At 48.3% G+C, this 17,657-nt stretch overlaps 1 protein-coding gene across 7 annotated transcripts in view; it reads left to right on the top strand.

The window, feature by feature from the left end:
* SPTBN1 (spectrin beta, non-erythrocytic 1) overlaps positions 1–17,657 on the top strand; it is a 168,197-nt gene that overhangs the window by 146,703 nt on the left and 3,837 nt on the right. For all 7 annotated transcript variants that reach the window (XM_028496660.2, XM_055089181.1, XM_028496658.2 and 4 more), the window contains 9 exons: positions 842–959; positions 2,045–2,203; positions 2,868–3,170; positions 5,011–5,164; positions 5,867–6,737; positions 6,828–6,965; positions 7,777–8,533; positions 9,502–9,704; positions 14,777–14,867. In XM_028496660.2, coding sequence (XP_028352461.1) covers positions 842–959; positions 2,045–2,203; positions 2,868–3,170; positions 5,011–5,164; positions 5,867–6,737; positions 6,828–6,965; positions 7,777–8,533; positions 9,502–9,704; positions 14,777–14,867 — 2,794 coding nt within the window. The remainder of the gene's footprint in view (positions 1–841; positions 960–2,044; positions 2,204–2,867; positions 3,171–5,010; positions 5,165–5,866; positions 6,738–6,827; positions 6,966–7,776; positions 8,534–9,501; positions 9,705–14,776; positions 14,868–17,657) is intronic.

Genomic DNA, 17,657 nt, shown 5'->3' on the forward strand with positions numbered 1-17,657 from the left:
ACGTGTGATACGTGAGAATCCCAAGAAACGGTGCAGGTCCCCAGTTCCTTATCCAAAGCTCTTGTGCCTAATGTGTTTCAGAATTCCATCGTTTCTGGATTTTAGAGAAGTAACAGGGTACGTGCCAGGTGGGTCTGAGGCAGTTAACTCATATCAGGCCTCCTCACATATCTGTAGCAAAACATGTAATTATTCACACTGTGTGGATTTAAAAAACAATAGTTTCATATCCGTTCAGATCAGGTTTTGCCGCCCCCAGAAGTCTGATTTTTCACATGTTTTAAAGATACGTAGTTGTCCAGTAAAGATTGTGGCCCTTATCTCTTGCTTATTATGACAAGAGTCATCCCTCCTTTTCCTGAAAACTCCACTCAGTTGTGAATTCCTGGCTGAGGTCTCCACAACCCATTGACAGTGACCCTAGGTGGTCATTTGAAATGATCCTTGTTGAATGCATTCAGCTGTGCTCTCCGAATGAAGCAAGTTCATCGTCCAGGGCTTGGGGTCTAAATCTTGATTGAGTTGATTAACAGAAGAGTAGCATTCTGTGCCCCTGACTGTAAATCTCAGCAACAACAACGAACCACAAGAAAAAATCGCACAGTTTGGCACATACTGAGGTCTTCAGTGCCCAAAAACTAACCCACTGCTGTTTCTCTAACACACACGCGTTTCACATAAAAGTCAGACCGGAGATAAATGCCTTTTAAAATTGTGAGGCTGCATGAAGTGTGTTTTTTTATTTTATTTTATTTTATTTTTTTCTCTAGAAGCAGATGCATTTTTCCTTTTGAAAGAACAAAATATAGTATAATGTTTATGGCTGGTTTTCTCTGCTTAGATTTACTGAGAAGGGGAACTTGGAAGTCCTGCTTTTCACTATTCAGAGCAAGATGAGGGCCAATAACCAGAAGGTCTACATGCCCCGGGAGGGGAAGCTCATCTCTGACATTAACAAGGTAAAACCGATCCATCTGGCCTCCTTCGTGGTCCCTGCCCTCCTGTGTGGGCGCCAGCCTCCTGTAGGTTTTCAGGCTCTATCAGTGGGTCTTGATTGCTAAGAGATCTTGAAAGGCTTCCTTCCTGGCCTGCTGAGTTGATAAGCGGCAGTCATTGCTCACATAGTGCTGAGGGTCAAGGGAGTGCTTGTGGTGGTTTGGGGGCAGGTGGCTGGCATGTGTGTCTTGGGGGTGGGCAGGTGGCTGGCGGGTGTGTGTGTGTGTGTGTGTGTGTGTTTAGATTTTATCAAACCAGGTTCAGCCTGTTTACCTTGTCACTCAGATACATAATCAGTTTACCTGTCATTTGTCCCAGGCAGTTGGCTCAAACATCTTTAAATTGCAGAAGGGAGAATTGAAAACCTTATTTCATGTATCTGGAATCCCTAGAGGTTAGGGCTTAGGATTTTGACTCCTTCCGTCAAGAAGCTGTCAAAAAATTTGTTTCCATGCCTGTTACATCTGCAATTATAGAATTTCATGGTGGGCATTATTTCCAAGCAGAAATCTGAAAAATCTAGAACTGTGGTCAGTTGTACACGTTTAGATTCTTCTAAGTGGAATTTTTTTTTAATGTGAAGTAAGATATATTTCATAGGAATGAATTTAATTGGTGAGTATTTTGGAAAAAAATACTCCGATATGTGAATTAAAAATAAGTGACTTCAGAGTGGGGTGAATGAGAGATTCAAAATATGATTTCTTAGAAGATGTCATTTTTCTTTTTTACATCAGAGCTGTTGAAGATACTTTGCTTCCTCTCAATTAAAGTTAAGGGCTTTGTAACTTAGTTACATTGCTCCATATCTACACTGTTTTGTTTCCCAGATGTGACATAGGATCTTTAGATTTATATGGGGGAGAGTGTTCCCATGGGGCTCAGCTGAGAGAAAATGATTTTTTCCCCAAGGCTTATGAGTCATTGAGGTTGGGAATGGGATTTCCCTTTTAAGTTCTCAGGTCTTTTTGAGAAGCACTGGCTGTTAACTGCAGCCTAGGATTGTTCCTTGAACGTAGCAGGAAACTGTTCTCTTTCATTTCTGTAGGCCTGGGAAAGACTGGAAAAAGCGGAACATGAGCGAGAACTGGCCCTGCGGAACGAGCTTATAAGACAGGAGAAACTGGAACAGCTCGCCCGCAGATTTGACCGCAAGGCAGCTATGAGGGAGACCTGGCTGAGCGAGAACCAGCGTCTGGTGTCCCAGGTCCTGCTCTAGAACAATGTTCAAGAAAACTGCTCCCGGGGTCCGCTAGAACCTAGACCACACTCAGGGGCCCTAGGACAGCTGTTTGTCAACATCCAGTATCCTGAAGCAGCTGTCAAGTCATCTCACCCACTTCCCATGAAGAGGATGTTTATAATTTCTAATATATTTTCTCTTCTATTTATCTAACTTTTTATAGATCTGGAAGTAGCTCAAACAAAGTTTGTTTAGAGCCAGTGAGTGTGTGTGAACCGTTCATATTTAAAAATTGCTCTCTTTCTCCCAGTCTTTGGCCTTCAAGGCAGCTAGACTGGCCATGAAATAAGTAAGTGGCTTCTTTTCTACTTGGCTTAACCAAAGCCATCGCCTGCTCCAGTCTCATAAGTCGGGTGCTACCTATGTGCTGCACCCCTCTGTAAAGTGAGAAGTTGCTGGTTTGCTTTGGGGATAGCATTTGAGCCCAAGCACAGTTCTAAGGGCCCGCAGGAAGGTGAAGACCAGCGGGGGTCGGGAGTCGGTGTTTGGCTTTGGGACCCCCCCCACCCGCCGCCCAAAGATTAAGGGGTGTGCCCAGGACTCCACCTCCGTTTTCTGTTTTTTTTGTTCCAAATTGGATGGCTCTTGAATTCTGTGCTTCTTTTCTTTTTGTTCCCTTTTCTCTTAGGACAACTTTGGATTTGACCTTCCCGCAGTCGAGGCTGCCACGAAAAAGCATGAGGCCATTGAGACGGACATTGCCGCGTACGAGGAGCGCGTGCAGGCCGTGGTGGCCGTGGCCAGGGAGCTGGAAGCGGAGAACTACCACGACATCAAGCGCATTGCGGCGAGGAAGGACAACGTCATCCGGCTCTGGGAGTACCTGCTGGAGCTGCTCAGGGCCCGGCGGCAGCGCCTCGAGATGAACCTGGGGCTGCAGAAGATATTCCAGGAAATGCTCTACATTATGGACTGGATGGATGAAATGAAGGTAAAACGTGCCTGCATGGAGGCCCGAGCTCATCCAGTCAGGCCTCTCTTGTCTGGGACCCGCCCACTAACCCCCCAACACACAGCCGTGCCCCTGGTCTAATCACCCACTTACAGCCAGAGAAGGGCCATGTCACCTACGGGAAGGTTGTTAGCTCACAAGTTAAATGAGACGTGAAGTGAGAAGAAGTTGTGACAAAGGTCAGTTCCATAGCTGGAGGGCTGCTGCTGTGATGCAGGTCTAATTTAGGAATATCCCTTGTTAGGGGGTCAGTCAAATTGTGGTCTTCTGTGGTTTTAACTTTTTAGTGTTGGGGCTACCTTTCCGTCTCGTTGGTCTATGTGTGAGTGGCTCTGCTTTGGGGAGAGGCCAGGCGGGTGGCACGGAAGAGTAGTAGGCAGTGTGGACAGAGCGCATCCCGGGAACCAGGCAGCCAGCGTTCAGATGGTGAGCGCCGGAGCTTCCCGATCTCCTTGAGCCTCCTTCCTTCACCTGTAAGCGGAGAGCTTACTTACCATTGCCTCATCTACCTCATCCGGTTATAGCGAGAATTAAGTGCAAGATATGTGTATGTATCACAGGACGGCACACTGGTTGGAGAGGGCTGCCAGAGCCGATTTGTGCCTCTCCTTCCTTCACTGACAGCTCTGGGCATGGTGTTCCCAGCTTTCCCCCAACCCAGGAAGAGACCTGCCTTTGTGCTGTAGTCCTGTGCCTGTCTGTGTCTTCTGATGAAAGCTCATCTGTGTCAAGCAGTTCTCCAGCTGGCAGGCCTTTAGCCACATAGCTAGGACAGAACAGGGCAGATTTCAGGCCGTACCGTGAAGCCTCCTTTATCTCAACACGCTGTGTTCCCCAGCTTGACCTCATGCGAGGGATTTCCTTCCTGGGATGTAAGCCCTTGTCTTTGGCTTACCTCTTGAACTGTTCCTGGCAGGGGGAGCAAGGTCACTTCATACCATGAGTTTTCCCTCTATTGTCCCAGGTATATGATGTTCTCACGTATGGTCTGTCTGGACCTCTTAAAATGGAAATGCTCATAAAATCTAGCAGAGTTGTGCTTTTCATTTTAGAATTCATCATGCACTTTATAATTCAGATGGTGCCAGAGACTTCCTCATAAGTAAGAATGAAGTAGAAATTCCATCTGGAGAGGATGTGTGATGAGAGCCCCAAATTGGGCTGATGGAAAAAATGAAAGAAAATATTAGTGGGTCCAAACTTAAACCAGAGATGTTGCTCAGGACCTCCTAAGCGTGACAGTCACCTGACCCTGTTCTTCTTCTTTGGTTAGAGATGTGGTTTGTAAGCTTTTCAACTAGGTGTTTCTCCCGTTGATTGTGTAAGTATCCCAGAGGTGTACCAACGAGCTCGCAGGTGAGGAGAGCATCCAGTTAAGGGGTCAGCAACTTCTAGGAAACTTCTTTAAACTTTGACATGAAACAGCTCTGTTACCTTTATCTTATCTTCTTGAATGGTTGTTATTGCAGGCACTTCCTTCTTGGAGGCTCAGTTTATATTTCATACTGGTTTCTCCTCTCTTCCTTCCTTTTTTTTTTTTTTTTTTTTTCTTTTTTCTATTCTTTACTTTTTAGTATAGGTTTGACTTCTTATTCCAAGGTAGATGGTCACTAGTTTATAATGTCTCTCCTGCTACAGGCTTTTGGGTTTGTTTTGCTCTGGTTTGCATGCCATCATCTTCCCCTAAAGATACGGGGAGGATGGCTGGCTGGAGGGAGGATGCAGCTTGGTTGGTGGCTCTCATCCCGTCCAGAGATTATGAGACGCTGACGTCAAGGTTGTGTTCATGGATGTCTTTTTTGTTGCCTCTTGCGTGCAGGTGCTATTATTGTCTCAAGACTATGGCAAACACTTGCTCGGCGTGGAAGACCTGTTACAGAAGCACGCCCTGGTTGAAGCGGACATTGGCATCCAGGCCGAGCGGGTGAGAGGTGTCAATGCCTCCGCCCAGAAGTTTGCAACAGACGGGGAAGGTAAAGACAGACCGTTCCAGACGTTACCCCCTCGTCACCAGAAGTCCATCTCCAGAGACGTAGATGGGTTATGTGTGGCAGTGGGACCTTTAAAGTTACCTTGCTGTTGTGGATTCCCAGTGGGCCGTGTCGTGGGTATAATGAGATGCAGTAGGGTAGCCTTCCATTATATTTTAACTCTGTCTTGCTATTCTGAAATGGACCTGTCTTCTCCTTCCGTACTTGAGTGCTGCTTGGTTTTTAGTGGCTTGATGTTGGCCGCTGAAATCTGCCAGACCACACTCTGCACACCGATAGCCTGGTGTGTCTCTCAGATACCTCATGGCTTTCACACCTGGCTGTGCATATCTTTGTTTAAAGGATGTTTGGAAGGATTTGGTTTTGTTCTGTTTTAGAAACAATTAAATGCAGCTGCCTTCTTTCTTACAATTTACCTGCTATTTTTGGTTCCTAAGTGATCAAAAAAAAAATAATGCTTGGGGCAAAAAAAAAAAAAAAAAAAAAAATAGCGGTTATCCTTGTCTCTCCCTCCTCATCCAGTCAAGATCCTAGAAGGTGCTCCATTGCCCCATAATGTGGCCCTGCACTTAGCATAAACTGGTGATCTAGGAGGGAGGACGGGGGTGTAGCCGACTGCCTGCAAACGCGCAGGAGCCTGTGCTGCCGCCGTCACACCCACGTGCCCGCCTTGGCGTTAAACAGGTTACAAGCCCTGCGACCCCCAGGTGATCCGAGACCGCGTGGCCCACATGGAGTTCTGTTACCAAGAGCTTTGCCAGCTGGCGGCCGAGCGCCGGGCCCGCCTGGAAGAGTCCCGTCGCCTCTGGAAGTTCTTCTGGGAGATGGCCGAGGAGGAAGGCTGGATCCGGGAGAAGGAGAAGATCCTGTCCTCCGACGACTATGGCAAAGACCTCACCAGCGTCATGCGGCTGCTCAGCAAGCACCGGGCGTTCGAGGACGAGATGAGCGGCCGCAGCGGCCACTTCGAGCAGGCCATCAAGGAGGGCGAAGACATGATCGCCGAGGAGCATTTCGGGTCGGAGAAGATCCGGGAGCGGATCGCCTACATTCGCGAGCAGTGGGCCCACCTGGAGCAGCTCTCGGCCATCCGCAAGAAGCGCCTGGAGGAGGCCTCGCTGCTGCATCAGTTCCAGGCGGACGCCGACGACATCGACGCCTGGATGCTGGACATCCTCAAGATCGTCTCCAGCAACGACGTGGGCCACGACGAGTACTCCACCCAGTCCCTGGTCAGGAAGCACAAGGACGTGGCAGAGGAGATCGCCAACTACCGGCCCACCATCGACTCGCTGCACGAGCAGGCCGGCGCCCTCCCCCAGGAGCACGCTGAGTCTCCCGACGTGCAGGGCCGACTGGCGGGCATCGAGGAGCGCTACAAGGAGGTGGCCGAGCTGACGCGGCTGCGGAAGCAGGCGCTGCAGGACACCCTGGCCCTGTACAAGATGTTCAGCGAGGCCGGCGCCTGCGAGCTCTGGATCGACGAGAAGGAGCAGTGGCTCGACAACATGCAGATCCCAGAGAAGCTGGAGGACCTGGAGGTCATCCAGCACAGGTGAGCGGGTGCCGCGGGGACACTGGCCTGCCCGCCCCTCGCAGCCGAGGTGACCGAGCAGGTGACCTCCCTGTTGAATTGCCTTTGCAGATTCGAGAGCCTAGAGCCAGAGATGAACAACCAGGCTTCCCGGGTGGCGGTGGTGAACCAGATCGCTCGGCAGCTGATGCACAGCGGCCACCCGAGTGAGAAGGAGATCAAGGCCCAGCAGGACAAGCTCAACACGAGGTAAGCATGAGACAGGCGGTGGGCCGGCTCCCTGTGTGCCAGGCCAGGATGGCAAGGTCGCCTGCTGAGCCTTGGGGTCAGGAATTTCCTGCACAGGGTCACTGACATTGTGGTGCTGACGTCATGATGTCAGCATCTGCCTTTCAACACGCCCTGGTTTTTCAAGAGAAAGACGGGTGGGGGGGCAACATCGTTCGGGGCAGCCCCTCCCGACGTGGGAAGCGAGGGCCTGGGTGAGAGACCTGTGCCCAACGTGGTAGATCACGGCATCAAGGCGGCACCTGTCCTGTGTCTTTTAAAATGATTTCTGGAACAGGGTTTTAGCATGTTTGAGACGTAATTGGTGGATGAAAGTCCTGATTGTCAAGGTGGCCTTTTGTCCCGGTCTTATCTTTCTGTTGAATAAATACATTTGAGTAGGTCGTGGTGGCAAGCTGGCCTTGGTTCTGAAGCCTTTGGGTGTGGGAAACGTTCATTAGGTGCAGCTCGGAGATGAGTAAAATGTGCATCGCAGACTTGAATCAAGTGACTCTTTGGGGGACGGATGTGTTGTCCCTGCTGACTTTGCAGCTCCTTTGACAAGTCCCCCCTCTTGTCAGGCTCTTTCCTGATTATAGTGTGTCTCTGAGCCGTTTCGGTGGTGGTACTTGGTGTCCATGTACTGAGGGAGATGATTTTCCAAAACGCATGTAGTCAAAGCAAAGTTGGAGGGGGAGTCGCAGCTTCGACCGTCACTGTTAATTTCCTTGTCCAGCTCTGGGCTTCCGGCCTCTCTCCCACTCTGCTCTCTCCTCCGCCCCTGCACCCACAGGTGGAGTCAGTTCAGGGAGCTGGTGGACCGGAAGAAGGACGCTCTCCTCTCCGCCCTGAGCATCCAGAACTACCACCTCGAGTGCAACGAAACCAAGTCCTGGATTCGGGAAAAGACCAAGGTCATTGAATCCACCCAGGACCTGGGCAACGACCTGGCGGGAGTCATGGCCCTGCAGCGCAAGCTGACCGGCATGGAGCGGGACCTGGTGGCCATCGAGGCAAAGCTGAGCGACCTGCAGAAGGAGGCCGAGAAGCTGGAGTCCGAGCACCCCGACCAGGCCCAGGCCATCCTGTCTCGGCTGGCCGAGATCAGCGACGTGTGGGAGGAGATGAAGACCACGCTGAAGAACCGCGAGGCCTCCTTGGGAGAGGCCAGCAAGCTGCAGCAGTTCCTGCGGGACCTGGATGACTTCCAGTCCTGGCTCTCCAGGACCCAGACGGCCATCGCCTCCGAGGACATGCCCAACACCCTGACCGAGGCTGAGAAGCTCCTCACGCAGCACGAGAACATCAAAAACGAGATCGACAACTATGAGGAGGACTACCAGAAGATGAGGGACATGGGCGAGATGGTCACCCAGGGCCAGACCGACGCCCAGTACATGTTCTTGCGGCAGCGGCTGCAGGCCCTGGACACTGGGTGGAATGAGCTCCACAAGATGTGGGAGAACAGGCAGAACCTCCTCTCCCAGTCCCACGCCTACCAGCAGTTCCTGCGGGACACGAAGCAGGCCGAAGCCTTCCTTAACAACCAGGTAACGTCCCTCCTTGCCTTGGCTTCCTTCCTGTCGGAGCAGGCCCCGGCTGCCTTTGGAAGCATTTCTGCCAGGGCTGCTGGTTTAAACCTCACCCGTGGGAAGTGAGAGGAATAACGGAAAGACATTTGTTTTTTCCTGACCTCTAAGGCACTGAAACCCATCACGATCCATCACGATGTTAGGGGATAGAGTTGAAGATTTGCACAGGGGCTATCTTGCCTTGCAAAGTACAATTCCACTGCAGTGTGACGGTCGAGGACCTCTTAGTGTGTTCATAGTACGTATGTCCTCATAGTAGTTCATTAAATTAGCGACATTCTGAGAGGTGTTAATTCAATCTAAAAAGTATTGGGTTGGCCAAAAGTTCGTTCGGGTTCTTCCATAAGATTACGGAAAAATCCAAACGAACTTTTTGGCCAACCCAATATTTTAGGGGATTTTTTTTCTCTTTCTTTCTTTCTTTTTTTTTTCTGAATGGTTCTGTCTTCGTTGCTCTAGAAAGGTCAGGGACTTGACCCAATGACCCAAGGGCAGTGATTAGAGAAAGAGAAAGCGCTAAGGATGGTCGCCAACAGTGTGGTTGGTAATCCCTCTTAAAAGATTGGGTTTGAACGGTCTGTTGCCGTCACCTTTATGGGCACATGAGTGGACCCTTGTGGCTGATGCACAAACCTTTGTTCACTTCCCTCACTCTCTGTGGGAAAAAAATAGGAGCCTTTAACCGCCTAGGGAAATTTAGTCACTTGCGGTGTCCCACTGGGATTTTTTTTTTCCCGCCCAACTTTTTGTGTTATCTGACTCCATAGATAATTTCATGTAAGTGTGACGAAGCAATTGTTGCAAAGTATGTTGCGTGGAAATGCAGGATGTAGGAAAGAGAGCTTTTTTGTTGTTCTTCTGAAAGCAAGCTGTATTTCATGATTTCTCATCCTGCTCTGATTTTGTTTTTCCCTTTTTAAAATAAGGAGTATGTTTTGGCCCATACTGAAATGCCCACCACCTTGGAAGGAGCTGAAGCAGCTATTAAAAAACAAGAGGACTTCATGACCACCATGGACGCCAACGAGGAGAAGATCAATGCGGTCGTGGAGACGGGCCGGAGGCTGGTGAGCGATGGGAACATCAGTGCGGACCGCATCCAGGAGAAGGTGGACTCTATCGATGACAGGTGCGGCGTCCTGAGGTTCTCAGGGGAGTCATGCACCCCGGGGGCTGTCAAGCATCTGAGTCACTGGCCAATGTCTTTGGGGCTGTGGGTGTAAATTCCCCCAGTGGGCAGGACGTGGGGACCTAGAAAAATTTAATCTACAAAAGAGAGAAAGCCTGAGACACCAGACTAATTCTTAACCAAAGACTTAGGAGAGCCAGAGTGCTGAGTAGCGGTGGGGTTTGAGCCTTGCCCTGTGAGAGGTGACACGTAGCGTGTCACCCAGTGGGACCCTGAAAGCCAGACGCTTCCCCAGCCAAGCCCATATTCACCTTCATCCACACAAGACTCCTCTGAGGCCTTTCAGGAGAGGACAGAGAGGAAGGGCAAAGTTGGCTTGTCCTGAGTACCTGGCAGAGGCAAAAGTGAACACCATCAGGCCTTTCTTGGAAAATTGGCTTGGGTAGTGCTGTAATAGGATCTTTTTCATAATAAGAAAAAAGACTCTTTTCCTCCTTTTCTGCCAAGGCCTCTCCAAGATTAGATGCTCTTGTTTTGTTTTTATTTCTTTATTTATTTGACGTTCCAAAAGATTTTTCTCCCTGGCCAGTGTTCTCTGTTAGACCCTCACGCCTGACTCTTAACTCTGCCTTGGTTATTACTGAAGTAGGAGGTCTGGGCAGATCTGGTTTGGAAGCACAGCCTGAGCTGGCTCTGGCTTGGTTCTGGACTGGCCACTTCTCTCTGGGTGTGGCCCATCTGGGTCAGTCACTAGCCTCTGCTTCAGCTGATCTTCTCTGGTGCCAGGGAGCCCTGGGCCAGACTTAAGGGCTCGTTGTGAGACTGATGTCATCGAGAAACAGCCTCTTCCTCAGGGGTTCTCCGGCCTTCAAGTGCAGTGAAGAGGAAGAACTTCTTGCTGAGAGTGTTTCCTTACTTACCTTCTTATCATGTCTGAGAGGGCTTCCTGGGACCCTGGGCCAGATGAACGTTTTACCGTGTGCAGTGGAGAGGGGAATTGCTCTTGCCCTGTGAAGACTGAGCTCCTGGCTTTAACCAGTCTGTCCTTTGCACTGATTCAGATCCTAAACCATATGCTCTCAGGGTGGTACTATGGAATAGGATGTAAGGTATATTAATTATAATTTTGTATCTGTTGCTTTTAAAACAGCTACGAAAAATAAAAAGAAAAAAATCCCTCCACCAAGCCCTTCTTCAATGAGTGTGAGAAACAAGGATTGGGCAAGACAGGCTGAACCTGGAGAAGAAAGAATTTCTTTTCTCTTAACGTTAAATCTCGTGTTGTTTTGTAAACATGATACACCATGTTCTTCCATGTTAAGTGCGCACAGCTGGTTTCTTGAAGGCAGGCCGGGCCACTGGGGACACTTGTGTTCAGGCAGGCGTGCAGCTGCCTGGCAGCTTCCTCAGTGTGTTTATCTGTCCCCTGATGCTGCAGCTGCAAGGGCTTGTTGGAAGCAGGTGACTCTGTCAAGACCGGAGGCTCCTGGATGTGAGAGAATGCTTCAGCAGCTCTCAAGTGCGGCTTAACCTTCCTTTTGTCCTTGACTGAGAGCCTGGGCCCCTGGGGTTCCAAGGCCTCCTGGGGATTTCTGTTGTTAAAAAAGCATTGGGAAGAAGATTCCCTACTATCCGTAAGCATAAGAGAGATGGAAGGGGGACGGGGCTTTCCAGTGATCTGCCCTCAGGAGGACTACATTTTCTTATTTTCCTCAGCACGTGTTAACTGAATTCTGGTTTCACTTTAATATCCCCAGAGGCCTCAAGATCTGAAACTTGACCCCAGAGGACACTGGTCTGTTATAAAAAATATATACAAATCTGAGTTCCAGGTGGTGTCAGGGCACAAGCTAAGTAAATATCTAACTCTTCGGATCTGATCCCCGTCCAGAAACATTCTGACGCTCCCGTGAAGCTGCTTTTGTAGAAAGCAAAATCATTATAACCTGCTTACGTTCTGGAAATCTTGTCGATTACCACTGAAGTGTGTTGAGAAGAAGTACTAGAACAGGGCTTCCCTGGTGGCGCAGTGGTTGAGAGTCCGCCTGCCGATGCAGGGGACACGGGTTCGTGCCCCGCTCCGGGAGGATCCCGCGTGCCACGGAGCGGCTGGGCCCGTGGGCCATGGCCGCTGAGCCTGCGCGTCCGGAGCCTGTGCTCCGCAACGGGAGAGGCCACAACAGTGAGAGGCCTGCGTACCGCAAAAAACAAAAACAAAAAGTACTAGAACAAAGACACTGACTCTTAACAGATGTGGGTGGGGCATGAGTGGCCTTTAAAGGGCTTGTGACTGGGTGGAAAGGAACCTGCTGTCCAAGCCTGCTCAGGGGGGTGTGAACGGGTGAGCTTCCTGGCTCAGAGGGAAATTCTAGCCCCAGTGCAGTCCTGGGAGAAAAGGAAAAGTGTCCAGTTTCATAAAGCCAGACCTGATCTCACGTGGGAAAAAAAGCTTAAAAATCACCAGCCCACTTTACTTAGGTACCTGTGGTTCTTTGTTTTCCGTAAGAACCACAGTTAAGCCCAATATCTGCTTCATGTGGTGAGGAGCTTTTGAGTCTCCTTACAGGGGTAGGTGGTGAGAGATGGAAAGAAAGCAAGAGATTTAACCTTGCCCCAAAGAGCACTCTTAGGAGTGTGGGAAGCTACGGCCAAGTTTAAGAAGGTCCTTCCATATAATTAAATCCACGATCACCCCTTGAAAGACCTTCCCAAGTTTCACTTCCCGTGAGTACCATTGGTGAACACTAATGCACAGTTAAGCCATGCTCACTTCTCTCGAGGGTTTTCTGAAGCAGCAACCATCTCAGCTGCCTGTGTAGCTGTTTTTCGTTCCACAGAGCACATCACTCAGAGGCCATCCTTATGCCCTCCTGATCGGTGCTGTTTGGACGTGAGGCCTTAAATCACCATTTGGCCTTTCCCTCCTTCATGCACCCACCGAAAGAGGAAAATTGTCCAGGCAGAAGTCTACTGGGCATTGAGTCTCGATTATAGATGAGAGAGACATTCAGGATTCCGTCGGGTGGTATTTCTTAGTAAATTTTCTCAGTGTTTGAAGGTATTTTTTTTTACTCCTGTTATTTCTACGAGCTTCAAAGTTGCATGTCCTGGTTTAACTGCCCGTGTCTCTGATTACTCCTTGCCATCGTAGCATTTTTGTGTGACGCTGGGGAAGGGAATGGGAACTTTCATTTAAGGCCTTTGGCTAAAGGCAGGACTCTTGCATTTTGTGACTTAACTCCAACTCAAATTACCTTCCTCCTGAAGGTTTGCTTTATTTGCTTTCTTTTTCTTTAACCCCCCTACAAATAGTGACTGGAATTTGAGGGTTGGGAACTTGAAGAACTTTTCTTGACATTCCTTCCCCACCCACATTTTTAGATGACTAATTCCTTTAGTCCGAAATCACTAACAATCTTTAAAAAACATTTTTTTAAAATTTTTGATCTTTGAGAAAGGGTAGCAATGAAGTAAAGGGGCTTTGGCCTTTATTTTTTATTATTATAAAAAGCCACAATGTTAAAAATTCGGAGGGGAGGTGGAAACTACTACTTTTTAATCTCACCCTTAGCACATGACATCTTAGTATTCCAATCTGTGCCTTGGAGTTTTGTATCATTGGCTGTGCATAATCTCTTTTCATTTAGCATTATATGAGAAGTACTTTTCTATTGTTGCATTTTGCCTAAGTGGTATAAACATATTATAATAAACAATAATACCTGACAGTATTATTTCCATTCATGTTGTTGCTGTGTTCTGTAGTCGCCGGTACCTGTAGGAACAGAGGGCATTTCCCTTTGGTCCCCAGGCAAGATGGTAGCTACAGTGCTGCCACTGTCCCTTGTTACCAGCAGCCACTGCAGGCCTGTGTGACACATGCATCACTGTAAGGTCTTTCTTGCTCTTGAAGAAGGTTCTTTAAAAGCCAGTTGGTGTGAGGTGCTCCCTGAGCTGCCCTTTCTTGGTGTTGTAGAGAATCAGAGGTCGTGTTCTTCTTCCTCCCTGCCATGGGGGCAGGCAGGGCTGGTCGAGAGACCTTGCCCAGGCACTGCAGCAAGACATTGCTTTGGGAATTGGAATGAAAAAAACAAACCTCCCCATTTGCACTCTTCCTTTGCCCTTCCTCATACCCTTCGCTTCGCCTGGCTGGCGCTTGGGTTCCTTGGGAAGATGGGGGAGCTGTGTTATGGTGATGCTTCTCGATGCTCAGTGTGGTACGGCTCTGCCCCATGGCAGTAGAACCACGTGAAGGTAGCCCTTTCCATGGCACTCGTGGCACTCACAGCATTCACATGGCTCTTCTTCACAGTCTGGTGGAGAAGCCCCTGGGCGCGTAAAGGAGGCTTGCAGGGGAGTTCTGGCACCTCCACAGCGCGTGCCAAGAAGCCCTGTGCCCAGCATCCGGGCTGGGGAGCGAGCACTCCACGTCCCTTGTCGTTCCCCAAGTTCAGCAGCTCCTTCCAGTTATTTTAAGTTTTTCGGTTAAGGTTTTGTGCTTTAACTTCTTTAAACCTTGGTGACCCTTATCTATTAATGAAGAGTGGGATTGAGTTAGGTGTGCGATGTCACAGGTCTAAAGATTTTCATTCTTGGTTTATAGTTGATTTGGGTGAGTTTTTCTCCTGACTAGAATCTCATTATCAGGGAAGGTTCCTTTAAGCCAGTTACATGGTTTTATGCATTTTCTTAGCCATGTACATGGCCTGTCACCCAGGTATGAGTTTCTTAAAGATCAGTTTCATATTCTCACATAGTTCCTAAAATGGAGACCCTTACTCAGCACATGCTCAGGGTTTTTCTCCCCTGACACCAGATTTATGAAGCTCTTTTGCCTGCGTCCTGGCCTGTTGTGTGGCTGGGACAGGTGTGATGGTCTCTTGTACCATGGCTTACTCATTTGGAGGATGCTAAACTCTTGGTTATCTTGTCTTCCTTGACATGATTGAGAACTGTAAGCAAACTGTTTTCAGCATATTTTGAGACCCAGGAAAGAAGCTGAGTTGTAAATGCTGCATTTCAAGATTCCCTACTTCCTCTTTTTAAAATTATTTTTATTATCTTTGTAACAGACATAGGAAGAATCGTGAGGCAGCCAGTGAGCTTCTGATGAGACTGAAGGACAACAGGGATCTTCAGAAATTCCTGCAAGATTGTCAGGAGGTGCGTCTCCTTTTAACTCCTCCTTTCCTCTCTTCTCACAAGAGCAGCCGAGCATTTGGCCTAAGAGCCCTTGGAATTATAAAACTAACTGAGGCCAGAAATTCATATCACGTATATAATTTGCAGGTGGGGCAGTGTCAGTTCTCCAGCCCACAAGCTACCACTTAAGAGTCACCAGATTATTGCAGTCTAGAATATTGTGGTCTAGAACTGTGCTGTCCAATACAGTAGGTACTAGCTACATGTGGCTGTCTCATTTTAAATCAAATGAAATTAAGAGTGTAGTTCCTCCATCATACTCGCTGTATTTTAAGTGCTCAGTAGCCAACTGTGATTCGTGGCTGCCGTATCACATGAACAACGCAGATGTAGAACATTTCCATCGTCAAAGACAGTGATATTCTCAGGTATTCTGTAACCTAAAAGCATCTAATATTATATTTTAAACTATTTACAATAATGCACATTTAATAGTACAGAAGGAAAGAACTAAAAGGAACTGCAATTGGCTACCCAGGTAAGAAGAAAGATTTAAAAACATACAAAATGACTTTCTTATTCACTGAAGACCGTGAAATATCCATCTTTCAGGCTCCTCAGGTGTCTGTCTGATATGCCAAGAGCAGTAATCCTGATTTCAAACTCTTGAGTTTTAGCATGTGGTATTAATCTGGTGATTCTCAAACTATTTCATGCTCCCCTGATACATGCATAAACAAACTGGGGAAACTAAAGTTAGCCAGAAAAATGCAATCTCTCTGCAAGCCAGTTGGAAGAAAGCGTCTAGCTGACTTCACCTGGGTGAGATCACGAGCACATCGTATTTCACTGTCTGCCAGAGAACCACAGTGAGACCCGGTCCTCTCTGGTTTATTAGACTTAAATCCCATCAGAGGCAGAATATCCAATGGATGAAGAATATCCAAGTGAAGCTGCAGGGACCTTGGGGATGGGGAGTTTGAGGGGTGGGGAGAGGATCAAGGTCATGTGTGAAAAACAGGACTGGACTCATCACGAATCCCTCCCATGCAAACTTACAGCTGTGTGTTAAAAGAAATGTGGCTCTAGTAACAGCTGAGTCAGAGAGTTGGTGACAGAAGCAATCCTTCATGTCCGTTAAACTGCTGTCTTACTGTGAATCTTAAAATATGCTCTAGTAGCTAAACCTTGAGAAGGGAAGAAAGCCCCTCAACTATGTGGCTTAGGGTCTGTTGGCTTTCAGGGCCACACTGATGGACCTAGGTCTCTCGGGGTTTGCCTGGAGCCAGATAGGCTGAGGACAGGAGTGCCTCTTCAGGTGACACCTGAGCATTAATAACCTATTTGAATAGGATGCTCATTTAAAGAGGCATTCACGTCCCCAGACAAGGCATAGGGAAGAGCAGTGGGCTCCAGGTTTAGCTGTATGGAGTTGCATGATGTGCTGCAGTGAATACCAAGTGGCCCTTCAGCACTGGAGGGAGTGAAAGTTGTCAGGAGACGTTTGCAGCCTGGGCTGTGCCTTCCCCAGATTGAAGGTCCCTGAAATACCTTGATGTTTCCCTTGAAGCAGCACCAGTGACTTGTTTTAACCTCAAGACATATTGGAAGTGTTGTGCTGGGGAAATCAGTGAGATTCCATACCCTTGCTTAAAGGACAAGTTACTGAGATGAAATTCCTTGACCTGAGCATGGTGAAACCTGGACTAAATTTGGGAAAAAGAATGCCAGGAAATGAGCAGGAAGTGAGAGGACGGAGGAACCTTTGAGAGAAGCTCAGTTGAAATTTCCAGCCCTGGATTTTCCATTTACATACGTGTGGATTCGAAAATAGAAATGTGTGGGAAAACTAAGCAGATAAAACGATAGTCCTTCCAAGTTGAATCACAGGAAATAGTTTTAGTAGATTTTTAGATCTTTGTTAACGCTTGTTCCAAATTAGCATCCTTAGTTACAAGGAGTTCCCTCCTTAACACACACCAGTGACTGTTAGGCACGCCCAGAGGGCTCAGCCCTGCACGATTTCCCCTCAAAGTATGCACAAAGGTTTTGACTGGGCTTCTTTGTCCTGGAGATGATACGCAGGTCTCTTTGTGACTGCTCGGCCAAGTCTCCCTGGTTTATCTTTCTCTCCTTGAACCTCATTAAGAGTTAGTACAACCATAGGATCTGCTGGGAGTACCACATCAGCATATATAGTTTCCACATAGTGATGGAATTTAGGTCAGGTTTGGGGCTCCAAAACCCTCAGTGTAGCAGTACAAGCAAAGGGGTGATATTATTAAGAGATACTATTCTTTGACTATAAACTTCCCATCATTCAGCCTCATTAAAATACACCCCTGTGTGTGGACCAATCCAACATTTGAAAACCTATCTATTATTGTGCTGGTGGATTTTTACAGAGCACCCAGAGGTCAGATTTAATACCACTGCTGGCTGTTGGTATTGTTCAAGGTCTAGAGAATCCAGGTTGTCTCGCTGTCACACCCCCTTCCTCATGGGTTAGAGGCTAGAGGGGGCTGGGTTGTGAATTCTGCCATCATTGCTGTCGCCCCAGAAACACTTCCTGGATGGGGAAATTTATCGCAGCGGTGCCGTGGGAATGAGCAGGGCCCACCTAGTCCCAGTTATAGATAGCGACACAAAGAGCATCATGATTTTTGTACTGTTATTTTAATGTGATATCCTGAAAAATGAATGATTTAAAAGGTACTGCTGGGCTTCCCTGGTGGCGCAGTGGTTGAGAGCCCGCCTGCCGATGCAGGGGACACGGGTTCGTGCCTCGGTCCGGGAGGATCCCACATGCCG

Source organism: Physeter macrocephalus, chromosome 12, assembly GCF_002837175.3.
Source record: "Physeter macrocephalus isolate SW-GA chromosome 12, ASM283717v5, whole genome shotgun sequence".
Lineage (NCBI taxonomy): Eukaryota > Metazoa > Chordata > Mammalia > Artiodactyla > Physeteridae > Physeter > Physeter macrocephalus.